This window comes from Psittacula echo (assembly GCF_963264785.1).
Source record: "Psittacula echo genome assembly, chromosome: 2".
NCBI classification, from domain to species: Eukaryota; Metazoa; Chordata; class Aves; order Psittaciformes; family Psittacidae; genus Psittacula; species Psittacula echo.
In genome coordinates, this window is record NC_137737.1 from 115,948,063 (window position 1) to 115,965,167 (window position 17,105).

Sequence of the window (17,105 nt, forward strand, 5' to 3'; positions counted from 1 at the left end):
AAAGTTTCGTTGTCTCTACTGTTTCTTAAATTAATTATGAGCTAGTACAGTGCATGAAAACAGTGACATGAACATACCACATCTAATATAATAACACATTATGCATATAACATTGTAATATATTTTCTACGTAAAAATAAGGTTTTCATACGATTGAAAAGGAGGATGGCAGAAATTCAAAGTCAATGGCTTTAAAAAGATTCTTTCTCAGGAAACTTAGAGATTTTTACTTTTCAACGTAATGCGAAGTATTTTAAAAAATATTGCAAGTTCCTGCTTCTATTAGCAGATGATAATTTAGATTTTCATGGCATGATAATATATACTTTCCTGGAAAATATGGTGAACCAGACAAAACTACCAGCTGCAATAAACTCAGCCATACAGGCTGCAACAAGAGGCTGGAATTTTTACTCCCAACTAATAAAATACCCATCACTGATGGACCTGGTGTCCAGAATAAAGCTTAAGGGCATGCTAGTAATGTGGCAGTTTGAAATCTTGCTTTACTGGGTCTAGGTAATGAAAAAAAATAGTAAATACTGCTGCCCACTGTAAGAGGACAACAGCAATTCCAAACCAAAAAGGAGGGAGATTTCTTTGCCTTGCCAGCTGTGCTGTATATAGCAGGAATGATCAGACTGCATCTCTGGAATGACATGTATCTATCTTATCAAGCAGCTCTAGTACATCTTTTCTGACAGAACTATGCATCATGACCAGGGCTATGCTGAACTGGAAGTTACAGGGTAATGCAAATGACCAACTGTGAGAATTGAGCCTGCAAAGGCTGCAAAGGTCAGTATTACTTGATTGTTTTGGGCCCCATGTAACCACCCTAACCTGAGCTCTCCTGAAGTGAAAAAGTAGGAACATGGGGAGCGTCATCTTCCATAGGTTGCAGACATACTTAAGCATAAGGGTTGCTATGGTGAGAAAGATTAGACATGTCTGCGCTAAGAGGATCTCCTCTAGGAAAGAAGAGATTAAAAAACACCTCCACCACCTCTCCTATAAAAGCATGGTAAATAGAAATCTACAGAGACTTACTGCTACATCATCTTCTAGATCAAGGATAAATGAGTTAAGCTGGTAGAGTGGAGACAAAAGAAAGTGAGATAACTATTGACAATACTTATTTCTATCAGCTGAAAAATAAACACAATGAATCCTGTTCTGACTCCTGTTTTCTTTATTCTATTGCCATAGCAGCTCCCCAGTTTAGGCAAGGTGTTCATAATAGGTAAACAAAAGTAGTGCAATTACTTCCTAATTACTCTTTCTGGAAATAACATGCAACTTGTGAAAATGTGAAGATTTTCTGCCTAAAATTAAAATGGTCCTGAATTTATGCAAAGCTCTCCCCTCAAATAAACGTTTTTAGTGATGTGAAGATTCAGAAAATGCTTCAACAGCAATAACTGGGATGGACGCTGTGTTGTAATAATTTGGATACACTTGACTAATGCAGTTATTCGCAATGAGGTTGGCACAGTGCCCAAAGCATTGAGCAAACAAATACAGCAAGACATTCAGTTTAGCATCTTCCAATACTGCATTGAGATCTTTGTTTGGTCCAGGGGTATTAATGGACACTATAGTGTAACCTACTATCAAAAATTGCTAAAATACATTTATATTTCTTTGTTAAATTCACCAGTGTGTTTTATGTAAAAAATGCTGGTGAGGCACAAGCATTTTTAATCAAATTAGTATGCAACATAAGGCAGCTGTGTATTCAAATGGGGTTTTAAGCAATTTGGTTGTTTTCTTTATAATAACAGGAAAGAACATTTTGATTTTGAAGGTGACAGAGGCAATATTACCAGAATTAAACAATCTGAATTAGCTTTTTCATGAAATGTAATATGTTTTATGCTTTTAGATGGGATGCTCCACTGCTTTCAGATGAGCCTTTCACTGTCACAGTCAATGGCCAGGAACAGAATAAGCTCTGGAGGTAGGATTATCCTCAAATTTAATTTTTTTTAGAAGAAGCTAATGGCAAATGTTTCTAGCGAACTTTAGGTGCATCTATGTTATAACTAGAGAACCAAGACAGGATATTAAAGGAAAAGATAAGTACAAAATTAGTAAACAAAGTTTGACATTTTGCTTAGCTTGAATTTGATGTCTGGAATGAATATAATCTCTACAAACCTTGTATATGTACATTGTATTACATAATACATACTTTTGTTTTCACATACACATAGGAATAGAACAATAAAAATCATTTACATGCATAATACGGTGCCAAAGAAACATATCTTCCAAGCATTTCTATATTAGCTTGGGTAACATGGTAGGGATTTCTGTAAGGAATGGATGTAAATTTGGTTTTACTATATCTCAGGATGAGGAAGTTTTCCTTTGTTCTATAAAACTGCAGTTTGAATCAGATCCACGAAGGACAGCAGTTCACTAATACCATTAATAATAATTCTCTAGTGAATAACATAGCGACTCAATTGTTTTATATCATTCATTGACTTTGGAGTCAAGTGTGGTGAGTATACAAAAAAAAATGTACTTTTCTTTTGTAACTATTACCAACACCGGTTGCTCAGCAAACCAGGCTGGATTCTTTCTATCTGACGCTTCATCTGTCACCATCCAAAGTTCCCTGAGGGTTTTCCTGTTGCATGTGTGCAAATCCATTTCTTTAAAGAACTCCAGATACAGAGGTATCTGTCTGTATCCTCATATGTATGTCATACTCAGCTGACCTAAGGAACGCAGAGCAGGGAGATGGAGAGATGAGAGATGCAGAGCAGGGAGATGGGAACAAAGGAGAATGCTGGATGCCTATAGAGCTCTAAAAGATCCTCTGTAGAGCATCTTTGGTGGGCCTAAGACCTTGGGGTAGGGAGCTATTAGTGTAGCATAAGCCTGTACGATTCCTGACATAAGCTTTGTGGTAGAACAAAAATTTGGGGACAGAATTACCAGTAGGATGAGATTATTTTCAGCACTATTTTAAAGTAAACAGGCTGGGCTTTGCACTGGAATTATATGGTGATCATATGGTGCTGACAGTTATTTCAGGCCAAGAGATTTAAAAAGCTGCTCCTTCACTTAGGAACCTCTTCTGGAGTGCCAGATGCCACTCCTCTATCCTGACTTTCCACTAGGATTGTGGCAGCTGCGTGCCCTCTGAACCGTGTATATGAGCTTCAAGTACCCAGGAAGATGGTTCCCTTGTGTAGGAAGGGGGGACACTGGGAAGCATTTCCAGACCTTGCCAAGAGTAGGGACAAAGCTCACAGCTCTAAAAACATGTCTGCAAATTATGTAGCTTTAATGAAGTCAACAGGTTCATAGTCACAGAATAATCCTCTCTATAATTCTTTAGACTATGCAATCTTGAGATCTCAAGTCACACTTTTTTTTTTAAATGTTATTATTTTGGGTAACTGCGTTCTATGCTTGCCACAGAATGAGAGAGATAGTAAGAGGTTTGATGCCTGGCTATGTTACTTTACTCCTAGATGTAAGCCAGAAAGGAGTATTGCTGGGATTTCAGTATGCAGGGGCAAAACAAGAGTCATAGAGTACCATAGGGAGTGCTGGGAAAGGAGACTGCTTGCGAAGATGGCAAAAAGTTCAGTGGATCTGGAGGAAGATGCACATCAAAGATGACATTTCAAGAAGGGAAATTTTTCTCTGGGTCACTGCTGTTGTCTTTGTACACTCATTTTGAGAACATTAGAAATGGAGAAACACACATTTGAGATCAACTAAAGCAAACAAGCGGGGTCAACATGGACTTCTCAATAGAAAAAACAGATGAAACCAATGCACCAATACAGAAATCAGGCTGCTATTGTTTAAAATGATGTTTGGGTTTCTTTCTGAAGTGTTACTTCAGCCACTTTGCTCTCATCAGCTGAAGGAAGCTAGGCATGTATCCCTGACGCCAGGAAGTGAAGTACTATCCGTATCATCATGCTCATAATTACAAAACAAATTTTCTGAAAGGAACTTTTGAAATATGAGAAAAAAAGCTTCATAGGGGAAAGCTACAAGCCATAATTAGGTAGCCTTTCTTGTAATTCTGTCTCCATGGATTTAGATAAAGAGCCTGGCAATATAAGATCTGTAGTCACCTAGGAATAGAGGTAGAGCATTCTGCAATATATCAAGACAAAAATAATTACTCAGAAAACTTCAGGCCATTAATGTTATCAAGAATTATTTTGCAAGAATATTACTAGAAATAATGGTATGGACAAGATTACAAGACATTTAGAAATGGGTGATTTAGTTAGGGGCAGACAGCATATATGCACTAAAGGTAAATTATGTTTGACAAACTAGCTTGAATCTGATTATTTTAATGTTCTGTTGTTGAAGGAATGAATTAGTGTCTGAAATTTATCTGATTTTCAAAACTATATTTGATATTTGCCATGAAAAAGACTTAGTTTACGAAGGAGGAATTTCAGGTAGTTATTCAAACAGAGTGAAAATTATCATAGGAAAATGAAAGAGAATGTCAATTAACAGTAACACTTCAGGTGGAAAAAATGTATACAATCAGCAGTCAATAAGCACCACTTTACTTGACCTATTACACAAATTGCACTGAAATCAATGTCAAGAATGGCTAGATTTAGCGGTAAAACATATTAAGACTAACAAAGTTACGTTGCATTGCAGGGAAATAGATAGTAAAGCTTCATCTGCTCAGTTTATCTCTGGAAATTGGAACAGTTCTGGTACTTTTTCACACAATAATTCCTCATTCCCACCCTCTTTTTTGCATTCAGTTCTTCTACAATTCAGTAAATCCTTTTCAGAAGCTGTGAATACTTTTTTTTTTTTAATAGATATTTTAAGATATTGATACGATGCATTTATTCCAACAGATCCCAAAACCTGTATTTATCTCTAGTGATTTACAGGGATTCGCAAGAACATGAATCAATGTGCTACAGCTGCTCCCTAGAGAAGCCTAGGTCATTATTTCATTTCTTTCTTTGTTTTGTGCCAAGAACACATCACACTCCTACCTTACAGACCACTGGTCAGGCATTAGGTATAATTCCTTCAGCAAAGAAAGGAAAAATGGTTTGCTTATATCCCTCCAGTTTAAATTCAAATAAAATATTTATCTTAATACAACCCTAAAGTTCTTCAGGGAGCACTCAGGCTCAGCTCTACGATTGTTTGGTTTGGGTTTTTTTTTTAGGAAAAGTAGACACATTTTAATCCCATATTAACTTTATGATCAAGACACATAAGCAGATCTTTGCATCTGCATTCAAACTGATGAAATTACACTTTTTGAGTGTACCTAGTAGGTCAGATATCGAAATTTTCTACCAACACTGCTCTATGGAAAGAGCTTGATAAGTGGATTTTAAAAAGGAGTATGAGAGAGACACTATGTGAAGTTTATGCTCCACATCAGTGTGTGAAGGTATGAACCAGAGTAGTGAGAGTTCCAGCATCCACCCGAAGCCCAGCAGTGCATCCCCTATTTGCAAACAAGTGAGTTTGCAAAGTCATGGGTTAGGGTGTAGATGTAGCTGCAGGTAAACCTCATTGGCCAGGTTAATGTTCTGCCATATCAATTCTCCAAGCTGATACCCAGTAGGGGTAGCACAAGGGAGAAGTCAGACTGCAGTTGCAATAATTTAGATGTGCTGAAGTTGTCATGGAACTGTGCTTTGAATGACCCCAATGAAAACTGGCTAATATCTACACTTCAGTGGGCCACTTGTTGTCATGGAGTTCTGCATCCTCCCTCAGTCCTTTCTGACCTCAAATGGGTTCTCCCATTTCCTCTATCCTTCATCTGTCCTAGCTGTACTCTGTCAGTTTTCTTAAGGAGCTGAGGATCAATCACTCCAAAACCACTGCCACAACACAGTGGCTCACTGCCATCATGTCCAGTTTCAACCAAGAAGCAGCAACAGGCTACAAATAACGTTTATATGTCAGTATGTGTTTTTAATTTGAAGGTTGAAATGGCATGTCAGGTTGATTGAAAGATGTATCCTTGCTGAAAAATGCCAAATAGCCACTAAAGGGAGATGCAAGCATTTCACACCTCATTGAAGCAAAGTGGTGTTTACTAACCAGTTAAGTATACAAGGTAACTTCTGGGTACAGAAAGAAGATTTATTCTAACAAAGCTTCTCTTATTCTCCTGGGTCATATGTTCTGCTAGTTTCAAGGAAAAGATTTAATCCATTTAGACCTCTCAGAAGTTTTCAAAGATGAGAGTGACTCTAGCATATGAGGTGGTACACTACAGGAACATTCACAAAATCTAAAAGCCTGAGAAGCACCTTATTCACACCTTATTCAGAGGGAAGCTAGTTGAAGATGGGAACTGACATATATTTGTAGCATAAGTAGAGTAAATGTAGTTTTTCTTCTGTTCTTAGTTAACATTACTTGTATCTGTGTTGTCATATATTTTTTTTTATTATTTTGAATGAGTGCTCTTACTTACAGACACCCTCACTTCAGACAGGAAAAATTTCAAGCAGTTGGGCAAAAGTACTCTTAACTGAAGGGGGAGTGACACTAAAAACCAGGCCTCTGGGACTCCTTAACAAGGGTTCTAATCCACCACATCCTCACTGTATCCAGAGAGCAAGGAAAAACTTCCATATGTACTATGCAGGCCAGGCAGAAGCAGCAATATCAGAAGAAGCAGGAGTGACTTGCAGTGACTGTTAGCAGCCTTTGAAGTTCCCTGACATGCAGTAACGTAAAGAGGCAAAAGCTTGAACCCTGGAAATCGTGGACTGCACTCCACAATCCCAGGGTTGAGGGTCCTCAAGAAGTGGAAGACTTAAATTCTCATTCTCACCATCTCATTTAAAGCAAAGATTTGAAAGAAGATGTCATACTTCCAGTAGCATGCCCAGATCTGGGACTTACATTGTTCTGGGGTTGCTTTCTTCAGCATCACTGATGAAACTACTTCTTTAAGCATAATTTACTCAAAAATTATTTCAGAGTAAGGTTCTACTGTTAGATGAACATCTTAATGACTATTTCATCCTTTTTGTCTCCTTCAAAACTAATTATTCACCGTGTGTGACAATACAGTGAGAAACCAAGACGGACTTGGCCAAGGTTAATTTGTAACCTGGTCATTCTTGGGAAATGAGGGAATTTTATTTCAAATCATATTAACAGGATAGTTGAACCTGGGAGGAAACTGAGCATCTGAATTACTGACATTGAAGTGGGGAAGTACTCCATCTCCCCTTGCTGAAAAATATCAAATGCCCTGTCTAGATCTACCCAGTGGTTTCTGTGTATATTTTGGTTTTAATCAAAACAGGCAAACTGATAATTTTCAGAAACTAAACTTTGGTTTTCTCCAATCCACAACATTTTTATTCCTTTGTCCCAGATTCTGGAAATTGTAGGTTTAGATTAGCCTGAAACAAATTTGAAGAATTCTTGGCATTTGTTTCTAACTAAAAATTGGCTTCACAGCTCTGCTATACGCATTGGCAATACTGCCAGATTACAAAAGAATGCCCAAATATTTTGTACCATAATCTTTTATTCCAGCCTTTTCTACAGTTTAGTTACTTGTAAATAATTACAGTTAATGTAATGCAATAGTGCAGCTGACTCACTGATGCTGCAGTCCAGACACTTTAACCTCAGATACAGCATCATTAGATCCTACATTTAAATTTCCCAAGTGAGCAGGAACAAAGTTTCTAGCATGGTAAATAGACAGTGACAAAGCCTGCTGAAACTGAACAGGAATTTGACTCACGTTCACTAGGAGACAGTAGAGGAATTAGAACAGGATGATAGGTCCTCTCATTCCCACCAGACGCTGTTTTACTGACAAGAGTCAATATCAGCAAGACTGGCAATTTTTAATTTTTCTTCTCTAGACCCACCCTGTCTTCTGCTTCAAGCCTTTATTGTTCTTGGGAGAGCACTCTGGCATACATCTCTAGCAAAGAGAACTGGGTCTGCATTGGCAAGGGCAGCACATCAAGCATCTGTTTGCTTTTGTGCTACTTCAGAATCAGGAAGGTTTAACACCTTTCAGACCACTTTGTTCTTTAGATCTTTGGTTTTAGATTTTATTGGCCCACCACCTTTTTAAAATTATGCTTTAAAGATACTAGTGGCTAATCTTGCTCTTTTTACTATGTGCCCCCAGTTTGTTAATGTACTGCTTTCAGGAGCCTAGTCTTCTTGCTACTGTCAAAGGAATCCCCCACCCAGTTCTGCCATTCTTCCTATGGAGAGCAATTTGTTTGAACCTCAGAAATTTCAAGAGTGCTGGGACAACAGAATGGCAAATCTGATCTTAGTATGTTCCCTTCTCAATTCCATGGATGCCTGCAGCAGTGGGCAGTTCAATATCTAACAGGGGTAAGATGTCTCCCATTGACATTATAGAGTTATCCTTGAACAGTTTGTGGCAGCCCTTCATTCTTATGCTCAAACGTGAACCTGAACAGCTCTTAATGAACAATAGTCATAACATTATCTGAAAGCCATGCCATGGCTGGTCATACACAATGAAGGTGTATCAGTCTGAAGTTGGGCACTGAATGCCAGAACAAGTTGATGTATAACGTATGATGTATAACATAACTAGATTCTAATCCATTTAGCTGCTTTGTTGTAAAATAGTTTTTTTTTCCTAAGATCCTTGTTGTCTTAATGCTAATGAGGCCTTCAGCCATTCTGTAATAGGCTATTCTCTGTGTCTTTGTAAAAATTACTGTTTTGGAAAGCTAATGTGATTCATACTGTGCATCAGTTTCTTTCCACACTGTGTTTCAAAGGATAAAGTGATTCTACTTTCTTACTCCAAATTTCTATTTAAGCCATCTCTCATCTTTTAAGTTAATCTTAGTTGTTAACATGTCTGGTACCCATAGTGCTGTCACTTTTCATAATACTTCTTATCCTAAACACATGAGATGGCAATTCTGCCTGCTTGTCTCACAAGGTGGGATATTATCTAAGTAGACAAACCTGAACAAAGAAGACCACTGACAGCTATAATAGTTTCCTTGAAATGGTTGCTTATGTAGACTTACATTCTCCACATAGATTTCTTCTTTTATGAATCTCCTAGTAACTTAATTACATAATTACTGTAAACTGTAGAGTGTATAGTAGCTGACTAGGATATTGTTGGAAATTACTTACAATACTTCCCATCCCCCTCAAAAAAAGACCAAACCATAAAACCAATATATAGTATTTTCATGATGAAATATATTCCCTGAGATCTCTGGTATATTCAAGGGTTATAACAGTTTCGTAAGTGATCTAAATTTTGGGGAAGTAATGAAAAGAATAATGACTGTTGGAACAAAAACAGATCACAATATATAAGCTTCCCATCTTTATGACAATTTAATGTGTGCCAGGAAATCTGGGCATCTGGCATGCCATAGGTCTTTCACAAATATCTTTATGACTATCAGGCAGACTGCTGTCCTCAGACTCCTCAGACACTATGTTGATCACTATCTGCCTCACTAGGACACGTGTCTTGGGGAGTTACCCAAACTGCAGAGGCAGGTTTGACCTAAAAACTGGAAGCTGATTGCCTCAGCTCCATGGGTTATAGACAGTAAAGCTACAGTAGAGGTCCTAGGGCCATATCTTCATATGACTGGTTCAGAGTATGCATAAATATACATGGACATTCAACAGTCAGTTGAGAATTGTTTTGACTCTTTCAGTTAATTCTCTTTCAGTTAATACTCTTTCAGTTAATTCTACCTGAGACCATTATTACTGATTTATGCTATTTTAATACTTTCTGAGCAGAAAGATTTAGGAAGGTGTACAAAGTTTCTACCAGTTTCTAGAATAATGTTTATATAACAAGGTGCATTAATATTATATGTTAAACTATTAAGAATTTTTTAGTTTGTCAGGTGTACAAGCATGGAAAATGTAGGCCTAATAAGACTTTAATGTAAGTACCCCTACTTACGCATTAGGGATGAGTTACAGCGTAGGTGTGCTTTATAATCCTGAAAGATTCTAATAAATTTGTTTATGAGCTAAAAAGGAAAGCAAAAGTATGGTTTTTATTAATTTAGAGCATTTTTTTGGTTGTCTGCTGCAGGTTTTTTTTGACAGTTATTAAATGTTAAGTCAAGTTGTTAGGACACCAAATATTTTTACAAAATATTTGCAAGATTAAGCTAGAGCACTGTGACCTTAATGATCTTCTTAATGCAAGTTTGAAGTAAATGTGAATGAACATGAATTTATGTAGCTAATAAGAATGTAAATCTCAAGCTATCAATCCATATGGTTAAAAATTAACATGTAAAGTAGATAAGATAAGACATGGATATCTTTTGAACTTTTGAACTTTTCCTCAGGAATTTTACTATTCAACCATTCAGCCTGCCTCACTTATATGTAAATAATAAGAGAAAGGAAGCAAAAAATATAAATAAAAAATAAAAAGGTTTGAATTTAAGAATGGAACTACTCAACCTGTTCTTTCTGCCTTTTTTTGATTAAAGAAGTTTGTGACTCAGCAATAGTTCTAATATCTCTGTAAAGTGTTACAGAACAAACCAGTGTTATTTTAGGGGCAAGCCAGCATACGTACATAGATTTTCATAGTACAAATATCTCAGAAAGAAGGATCTAGGTAAGGTTTACTTACTAAGGCAAGTATATTGCAAAACTTGCCCAAAGCTGTCTCCTAGTTAAACAGTATTTTTCATGGATACATGAAACAAGACAGAAGATCACACCCACCAGTTGCCTGAAGACTGATCAGTCTCATATCAAGTCTTTCCTCCAATCTGTACATACAGCCATATTGTTCACATACAGTTTAGAAGAAATTGTCTAGTATAAGTGCTAACAATGTCCATCTCTTTCTACTTTGATTAGTAAAAGAGAGGTGCTACCCCGGTCTGTCTTTCCCTATTCTATTTGTTCTGTGCTGAGTAGAGTCTGAAAGAAGCATATGGATGTGGGGGAAAAAAGAAAATAATGATTCTTTTTAATTAAAGGTAGAATCTTTTAGAATCTTTTAGGAAATAACAAAAAACCAGAAGCTTATGCTGTAAGGTAAAAAGCTGCTAGTGGAAGAACTGAGCTTACACAAGCTTCTTTGATCTTTTGCCTCTGTGAATTTACTGATGTGCAGCAATTCAACACATTAAAAAAATCCTCTAGTGATTAAATTACTTGATGTTTTACAAAAGATAATTTTTGTTTGTTGCCTGTTACTCCTTAACTCAAAAGCTAGCATCAGAGCTCCTCAACATCAGCTCCTGTCAATATAGCATCGGAGGAATATTTGATTTGCAATGAAACTTGATAGGTTTCTGAAATCGAGGTCTATGCTTAATGACATCGCCATCCACAAGTCCCCCTGTTTAAGGACTATCTACTGTAAGAAACCTGAGCCATTAAAAGAAGGAATATTCTGATTCATCTTGTTTGCCTTAATATCACAGATAGCACTGAGGTAGAAAAGGTGTCAAATGTCCTTAAACTATCTATGACTACACAGGAAATAAAGCAGTTTTTCATTGGCATTAGAGAACACTCGATTTTAAAAATAAATGCCTAAATGAATCATCAAACTTCTATATTTCTTTTAGGAAAAAAAAAAAACAACTAAACCAAACCAAAACCAAAAGAGATTTCACTTCCTGTATTGGGACACCCTCTGGGATACTAAGATCTAACTAACACTAAAGTCCTATAGGCTTCACTGTGTTCTGCGACTGCACAGCTACGGTCCTATGCAACAGAACTGTAACCTGACTAGCCACTGATATGGCTGGTGCATATGGAAAGGAGGCCAACTTCTCTACAAATTACCTCAATAACTTCCTTTTGCTATCAAACTAATAATTTGATTTGTCTGCCTGTTGTATTAATTTTCTGATAGAGTCATTTGAACTCACTGAGTTATTGATTCAAATTTAATTATAACATTAACTTGATGTTTACATTGTTTAAATATAATTAGCTCAAAGAAAGTCTAGCAAATTTGTATAATAAAAAGCTTACTGAAGATACATTTTTTTCCACGTTTTCATATGAAATTGGTTATTCTGTCAACCTACTGCAGTGTCAAAACTCTAAAGGCAGAAAGAACCTCAGTTAAAAATACTATAAATGACCCATTTTTGCTTACTAACTATTACCTAGTCTTGTCATACCGGCAAAAAATAAATACTGGTTCCATTATCCATTTTTATTCCTGATCAGAACAGTTCTGAAAGCTGGTTAAGCATTTAATTTAGAAGCAGATAAAAATTCTGATATTTCTTCTATGATAATTTTAATTCATTTAACACTGAATCCTTGAGTTTTATTTTTCATTTAAGGTTTGTAAGGAACTGAGACAGGGGTATGCCATAATCTTATCCATGCTTTCACCATTATTCTTATGGAGACAAGAAGCAACCCAACATCTCCAGATAAGCAAACTGACTAACAAAAAACACAATTAAGAGACAAAATATTTTTTTGTTTATATGAGAACAGTATTTTTTTTTTCATTTGGGCCAATGAATATAAACAACAAAATCAGAAGGAATTAAATTTAATTGACATATGACTATTTTCAGGTTTACTTTATATTCTATTTGATCTTTCTATTTGACAGGGACATTATTCTTACAATAGCTATATCCCAGAAGAGCAATATACTAAAGACAGAAATATCCAAGAGGGCTCAGAGTCAGATACATGCATGAGAAAGACATGAAAATATGTTATCTATAAAAGCATAAAAGAACTTCACTTGACTTGCATGACTTTTTGTATCAAGCATGCTACAGCAGTCTTTTGATTCTAATATGGAACTGTAGTAAGGATCATTGCACTAATGCATGAGGATTTGTGATAATGTTGCAGAAATTTTACTGTCAAAACTGAACTGCAGTGTAATGACTTTTGTTATCATGGTTTCTAATAACTATTCAGCATGAATTGACCCTACATATGTTTTACTGCAATAATATGTCAGTTATCCAGAAAGTAAAAAATAGAAACAGAAATCAATAGCCCCCTCCCCTAGACTTTCACTGTAATGTGGCCTCCTGAAGACAGCAGATTGTGAATATGAAGATGAATATTTTACTTATATTTTAAAGCAATTACAATTTGCATGTAATCTGTTTTAAAATGAGAGTTACATGAACAAAAATAATGATCAAAGTTTTGTAAGACTATGACACTTGCAGTGTTAAGGACAGATTCGAATAAACAGGTTCTTATAATAGTATCTCATGCCTCTGTATTTGGGAATCAAATTGGGCAACCATTGACATTTTAACATAATACATTGGAAGTATCACATTTTGCTCAGAGAATAGATATTCCAAGATTACACAGCACAAAAATAAAGATATGGTAAACAATTAGATTTGGTTTAAAGCGTAATCATATTCCTGGTGCTAATATGCTAGTCCATTGAGATTTCCAGAAGAAACTGCTGTTATGTATTTGTAGGACAGAAGCTGCATTTTGCAAGGTTTTGTTACTGAAGTCTACCACATAGAGACAAGCCTACAAATCTTTTTTACACAAGACTTTGCGAAACCAAAATACACGTGTAAAACCTAAATAATCTATCAACATTATATATATATAAACCCTAACTAATATCTAAGCTCAAAAGCAAATGGTTAGGAAAAATATTAATTATTAGGGAAAAGAAATCTGTTAATTAAAGTAAGTTTTACATATTTATGGTCTGACCAGCAATTATCCAAAAATATGATGCATTTTAAAAATAGAAAATTAATTAGTAAGCAAAACAACTCAAAGTCATATAGCTATTGCAACTCTACAGTCATCTGAACTCTCTACAAAATACTGTCTAGAGATAGTATTACAAACAAATATAAGCCCATTACTATTCAGCAATGTATATCCCCTCCATTTAATAAGTTCACCTTCCTCAGAGTAAAGAAGCTTACAAAGTCATGACAAAACCCTTCATGTTACCAAAGTATTATTTCACTCGTCATCAAGGTGATCCTTTTCTAGGGCTGAACAAAGCAGGTACTTAGGAGCCCAAGGCAAACTTGCTTCATTAACATTAATTAGAGAAATTGCAACATGAAGTTAAAATTATGCCAAAAAAAACCCACAAAAAAACACCAAAAAACAAAAAAGCAATTTACCTTTTTACTGTTTACATTGCTAATTCTAAAAATTGTAAGCAAGTTCTCAGGATTTAGGGAAGAATGAACACTCTTCTTGAATGTTTGTGTCATTGTAATGCATATATATGGCACAGCAGCCAGAAAAATCACTACTTTGACACTCCTCCAGAATTGATTTCCTGTTGCAGTTGTAATTCACTTATTAGCAAAAACCTAGGAAGAAAATATAGGTTCTTTTTATAAGTACAGTATGAAATCAACATGTTTTTTCCTTTTGTCGCAATTCCTAAATACTTTGTTTTAATAGTTGGGCTAGATATTTGTTTAACAAAATGGAGAATTACGAAAAGGAAATTAGGTGAACTTGTGTCTGTAATTCTCATATTAATATTGCAAATAGAAGTTTCTTCTTCATACACACACTGCTGTTGAATGGCACGGAAGACTGTCCGAAAACCTAAACACTACCATCACTTATTTCTAGCACAAGCCAGGAACACGTATTTTAATGCTTATTATAAGCTCCAATGGAAAAGTAACATACTTATAACCATTTTCTTCATAAACAAGACTTTAAAAAGCAAAACAAATGGTCATATAGCACTGCTGATGAAACTAGATCCTATTGGTATGGCATTACTATTTTGCTATATTTTGCTATGTTTATTTTATTGTATTCAAACTGAGAAGGAAAAGAGCAATAATATATGCCAACTCGTTTGCAATTTTCTTCACTTCCAGACTACATCATTGAGTTGCATGATAATGTCACCCATACCATGTCCAGAAGAGCTAAATTGTTGAGTGAGAAATCTGTTTTGCAAACGCTACTAAGAACTATCAAATTCTGAAAGTGCAGAAGACAGATATTCTTACATTCAAACAAATAAAAGGTCTAAATGATAACATAACATAGATACATTTTTCTATAGAGAGGCTTGAAAAGTATGCCCTAAGATTATGCCCTAAAGTATGCCCTAAAACTGCATTCAGAAAAAAATACTTTGAATTCCTTCCATAAACCAGTCCTCTTAAGAAAACATTTCAATACTCATAGCATTGCTTCCAACTTGTTCTCCAAATATGGTTATCCCTAAGAACATATGATTTAAAAACAGTTTTGTTCTTGAACTGTGGAAGAGCTATGGAGTTAACAAGAAAATTTTGGAAAAGATTTTATTTGTATTTGGCAGGAATAAACTGAATACACCGAATTTTAAAATCAGAGATTAGGTGAGGTAGCATACAAGGAAATGAACAATGAATGAAGATATGGGTATAAGACATAAAATGAATTGATAAGAGTAAAGTACTAGCAAATAATCTGAATTTCACATTTAACTGATTTATTTGAAGCCTCCTACACTGTACTTTTAGGAAATGGACTAAAATATCAATATACCAGGACCTGGTTCCTGCATAAATGACCTCAGCTGATAAAGATTCTTTCCTGAAATTTTTGATTTGAACTTGTCTCTCAGCATGATGACACAAACGGGCTTGTATTTTGAGAGCTGAATATAAACACAAAGAAAAGAAACAGAAAAGACTTTTTTCTGTGAATTGTCATTACATTTACACAACAAAGCTTTACATCACTTGACTCAGGCTCCACAGCACTGACAAATTATAAAATCTATCTTTTAAAATGTAACTGATTAGTCAATAAAACGTTATATCTGGCAACTATACATCCATCATGGAAGTTCATCAAAATAGATTTCACCTTTTTTCATTTTTATTTGACTGTTTTCTATATTAAAGGCTTATAGAGCCTGACTTCATGCCACAAAAATTTCCAGGAGGAAATGTTTTGTAGAGAAGTTATATGTAATGATGGAGTATGCTTTAATTATATATAAAAATAAATACATTTCAGGTGTAAAAGTGGAATCCATAGAAAATGAATTTTGAATACCTTACATGAACTGTGCTGTAAAAACAAACAAACAAACAGGTAGGTTAGGTAGGTAGGTAGGTAGGTAGGTAGGTAGGTAGGCAGATAGATAATAAAAATAGATAGATAGAGATAGATATAGATATAGATAGATATAGATAGATGATAGGTAGGCAGGCAGGCAGGCAGGTAGGTAGGTAGGTAGGTAGATAGACAGATAGATAGATAGATAGATAGATAGATAGATAGATAGATAGATAGATATAGATAAATAAAAAACACACAGCAAGCAAGAAAAAAAAGAATATATGTAAAGTGTGAAGTAACCAAGAAGAAAATAAGAATCCAGGTGATGGGTATTACTAGCAGGTGTTCTATTGTTATTAAGTAGCTGCATTGATCAAATGAATTTTAGAGATGGGATAAATGAATTGAATGAGTGATGTTAGTGCTTTACCTGCTGATGATGTTTCATGGCATTTTCCACCCTGATTCTATTGTCATACATTTCTGTGAGGTCTTCTTTACCTTTTAAGTAGTAGTTTTGAATGATTTTATATTCTTGAGCTAACGACAGATTTTCTTTCATGATTTTCTCCAGAGCAGCCTAAAGAGAAAAGTGATTTATGACACTTACTGCAAAATACTTTTCTAAAAAACAAAATCATAGATCACTTCCACAATTTCCCTCACTCATTCACTGATTAACATCTACAAAATAGAGATGACAAGAAGTTGTAGTCTAAAAGCTTTTAAAGGTAAAATAGTCCACTTAGAATCATAGAATCATAGGATCATAGAATAGTTAGGGTTGGAAAGGACCTTAAGATCATCTAGTTCCAACCCCCCTGCCACAGGCAGGGACACCCCACACTAAACCATGTCACCCAAGGCCTCATCCAACCTGGCCTTGAGCACCGCCAAGGATGAAGCATTCACAACCTCCCTGGGCAACCCATTCCAGTGCCTCACCACCCTCACAGGAAAGAATTTCTTCCTTATATCCAATCTAAACTTCCCCTGTTTAAGTTTGAACCCCTTACCCCTTGTCCTGTCACTACAGTCCCTGATGAAGAGTCCCT

At 35.6% G+C, this 17,105-nt stretch overlaps 1 protein-coding gene across 1 annotated transcript in view; it reads right to left on the reverse strand.

Annotated features, from left to right (window-relative positions):
• Positions 1–17,105, reverse strand: part of CCDC178 (coiled-coil domain containing 178) — a gene marked incomplete at both ends in the record, with an annotated part of 158,756 nt that overhangs the window by 43,735 nt on the left and 97,916 nt on the right. The window contains 1 exon segment of the mRNA XM_080609705.1: positions 16,481–16,630. Coding sequence (XP_080465831.1) covers positions 16,481–16,630 — 150 coding nt within the window.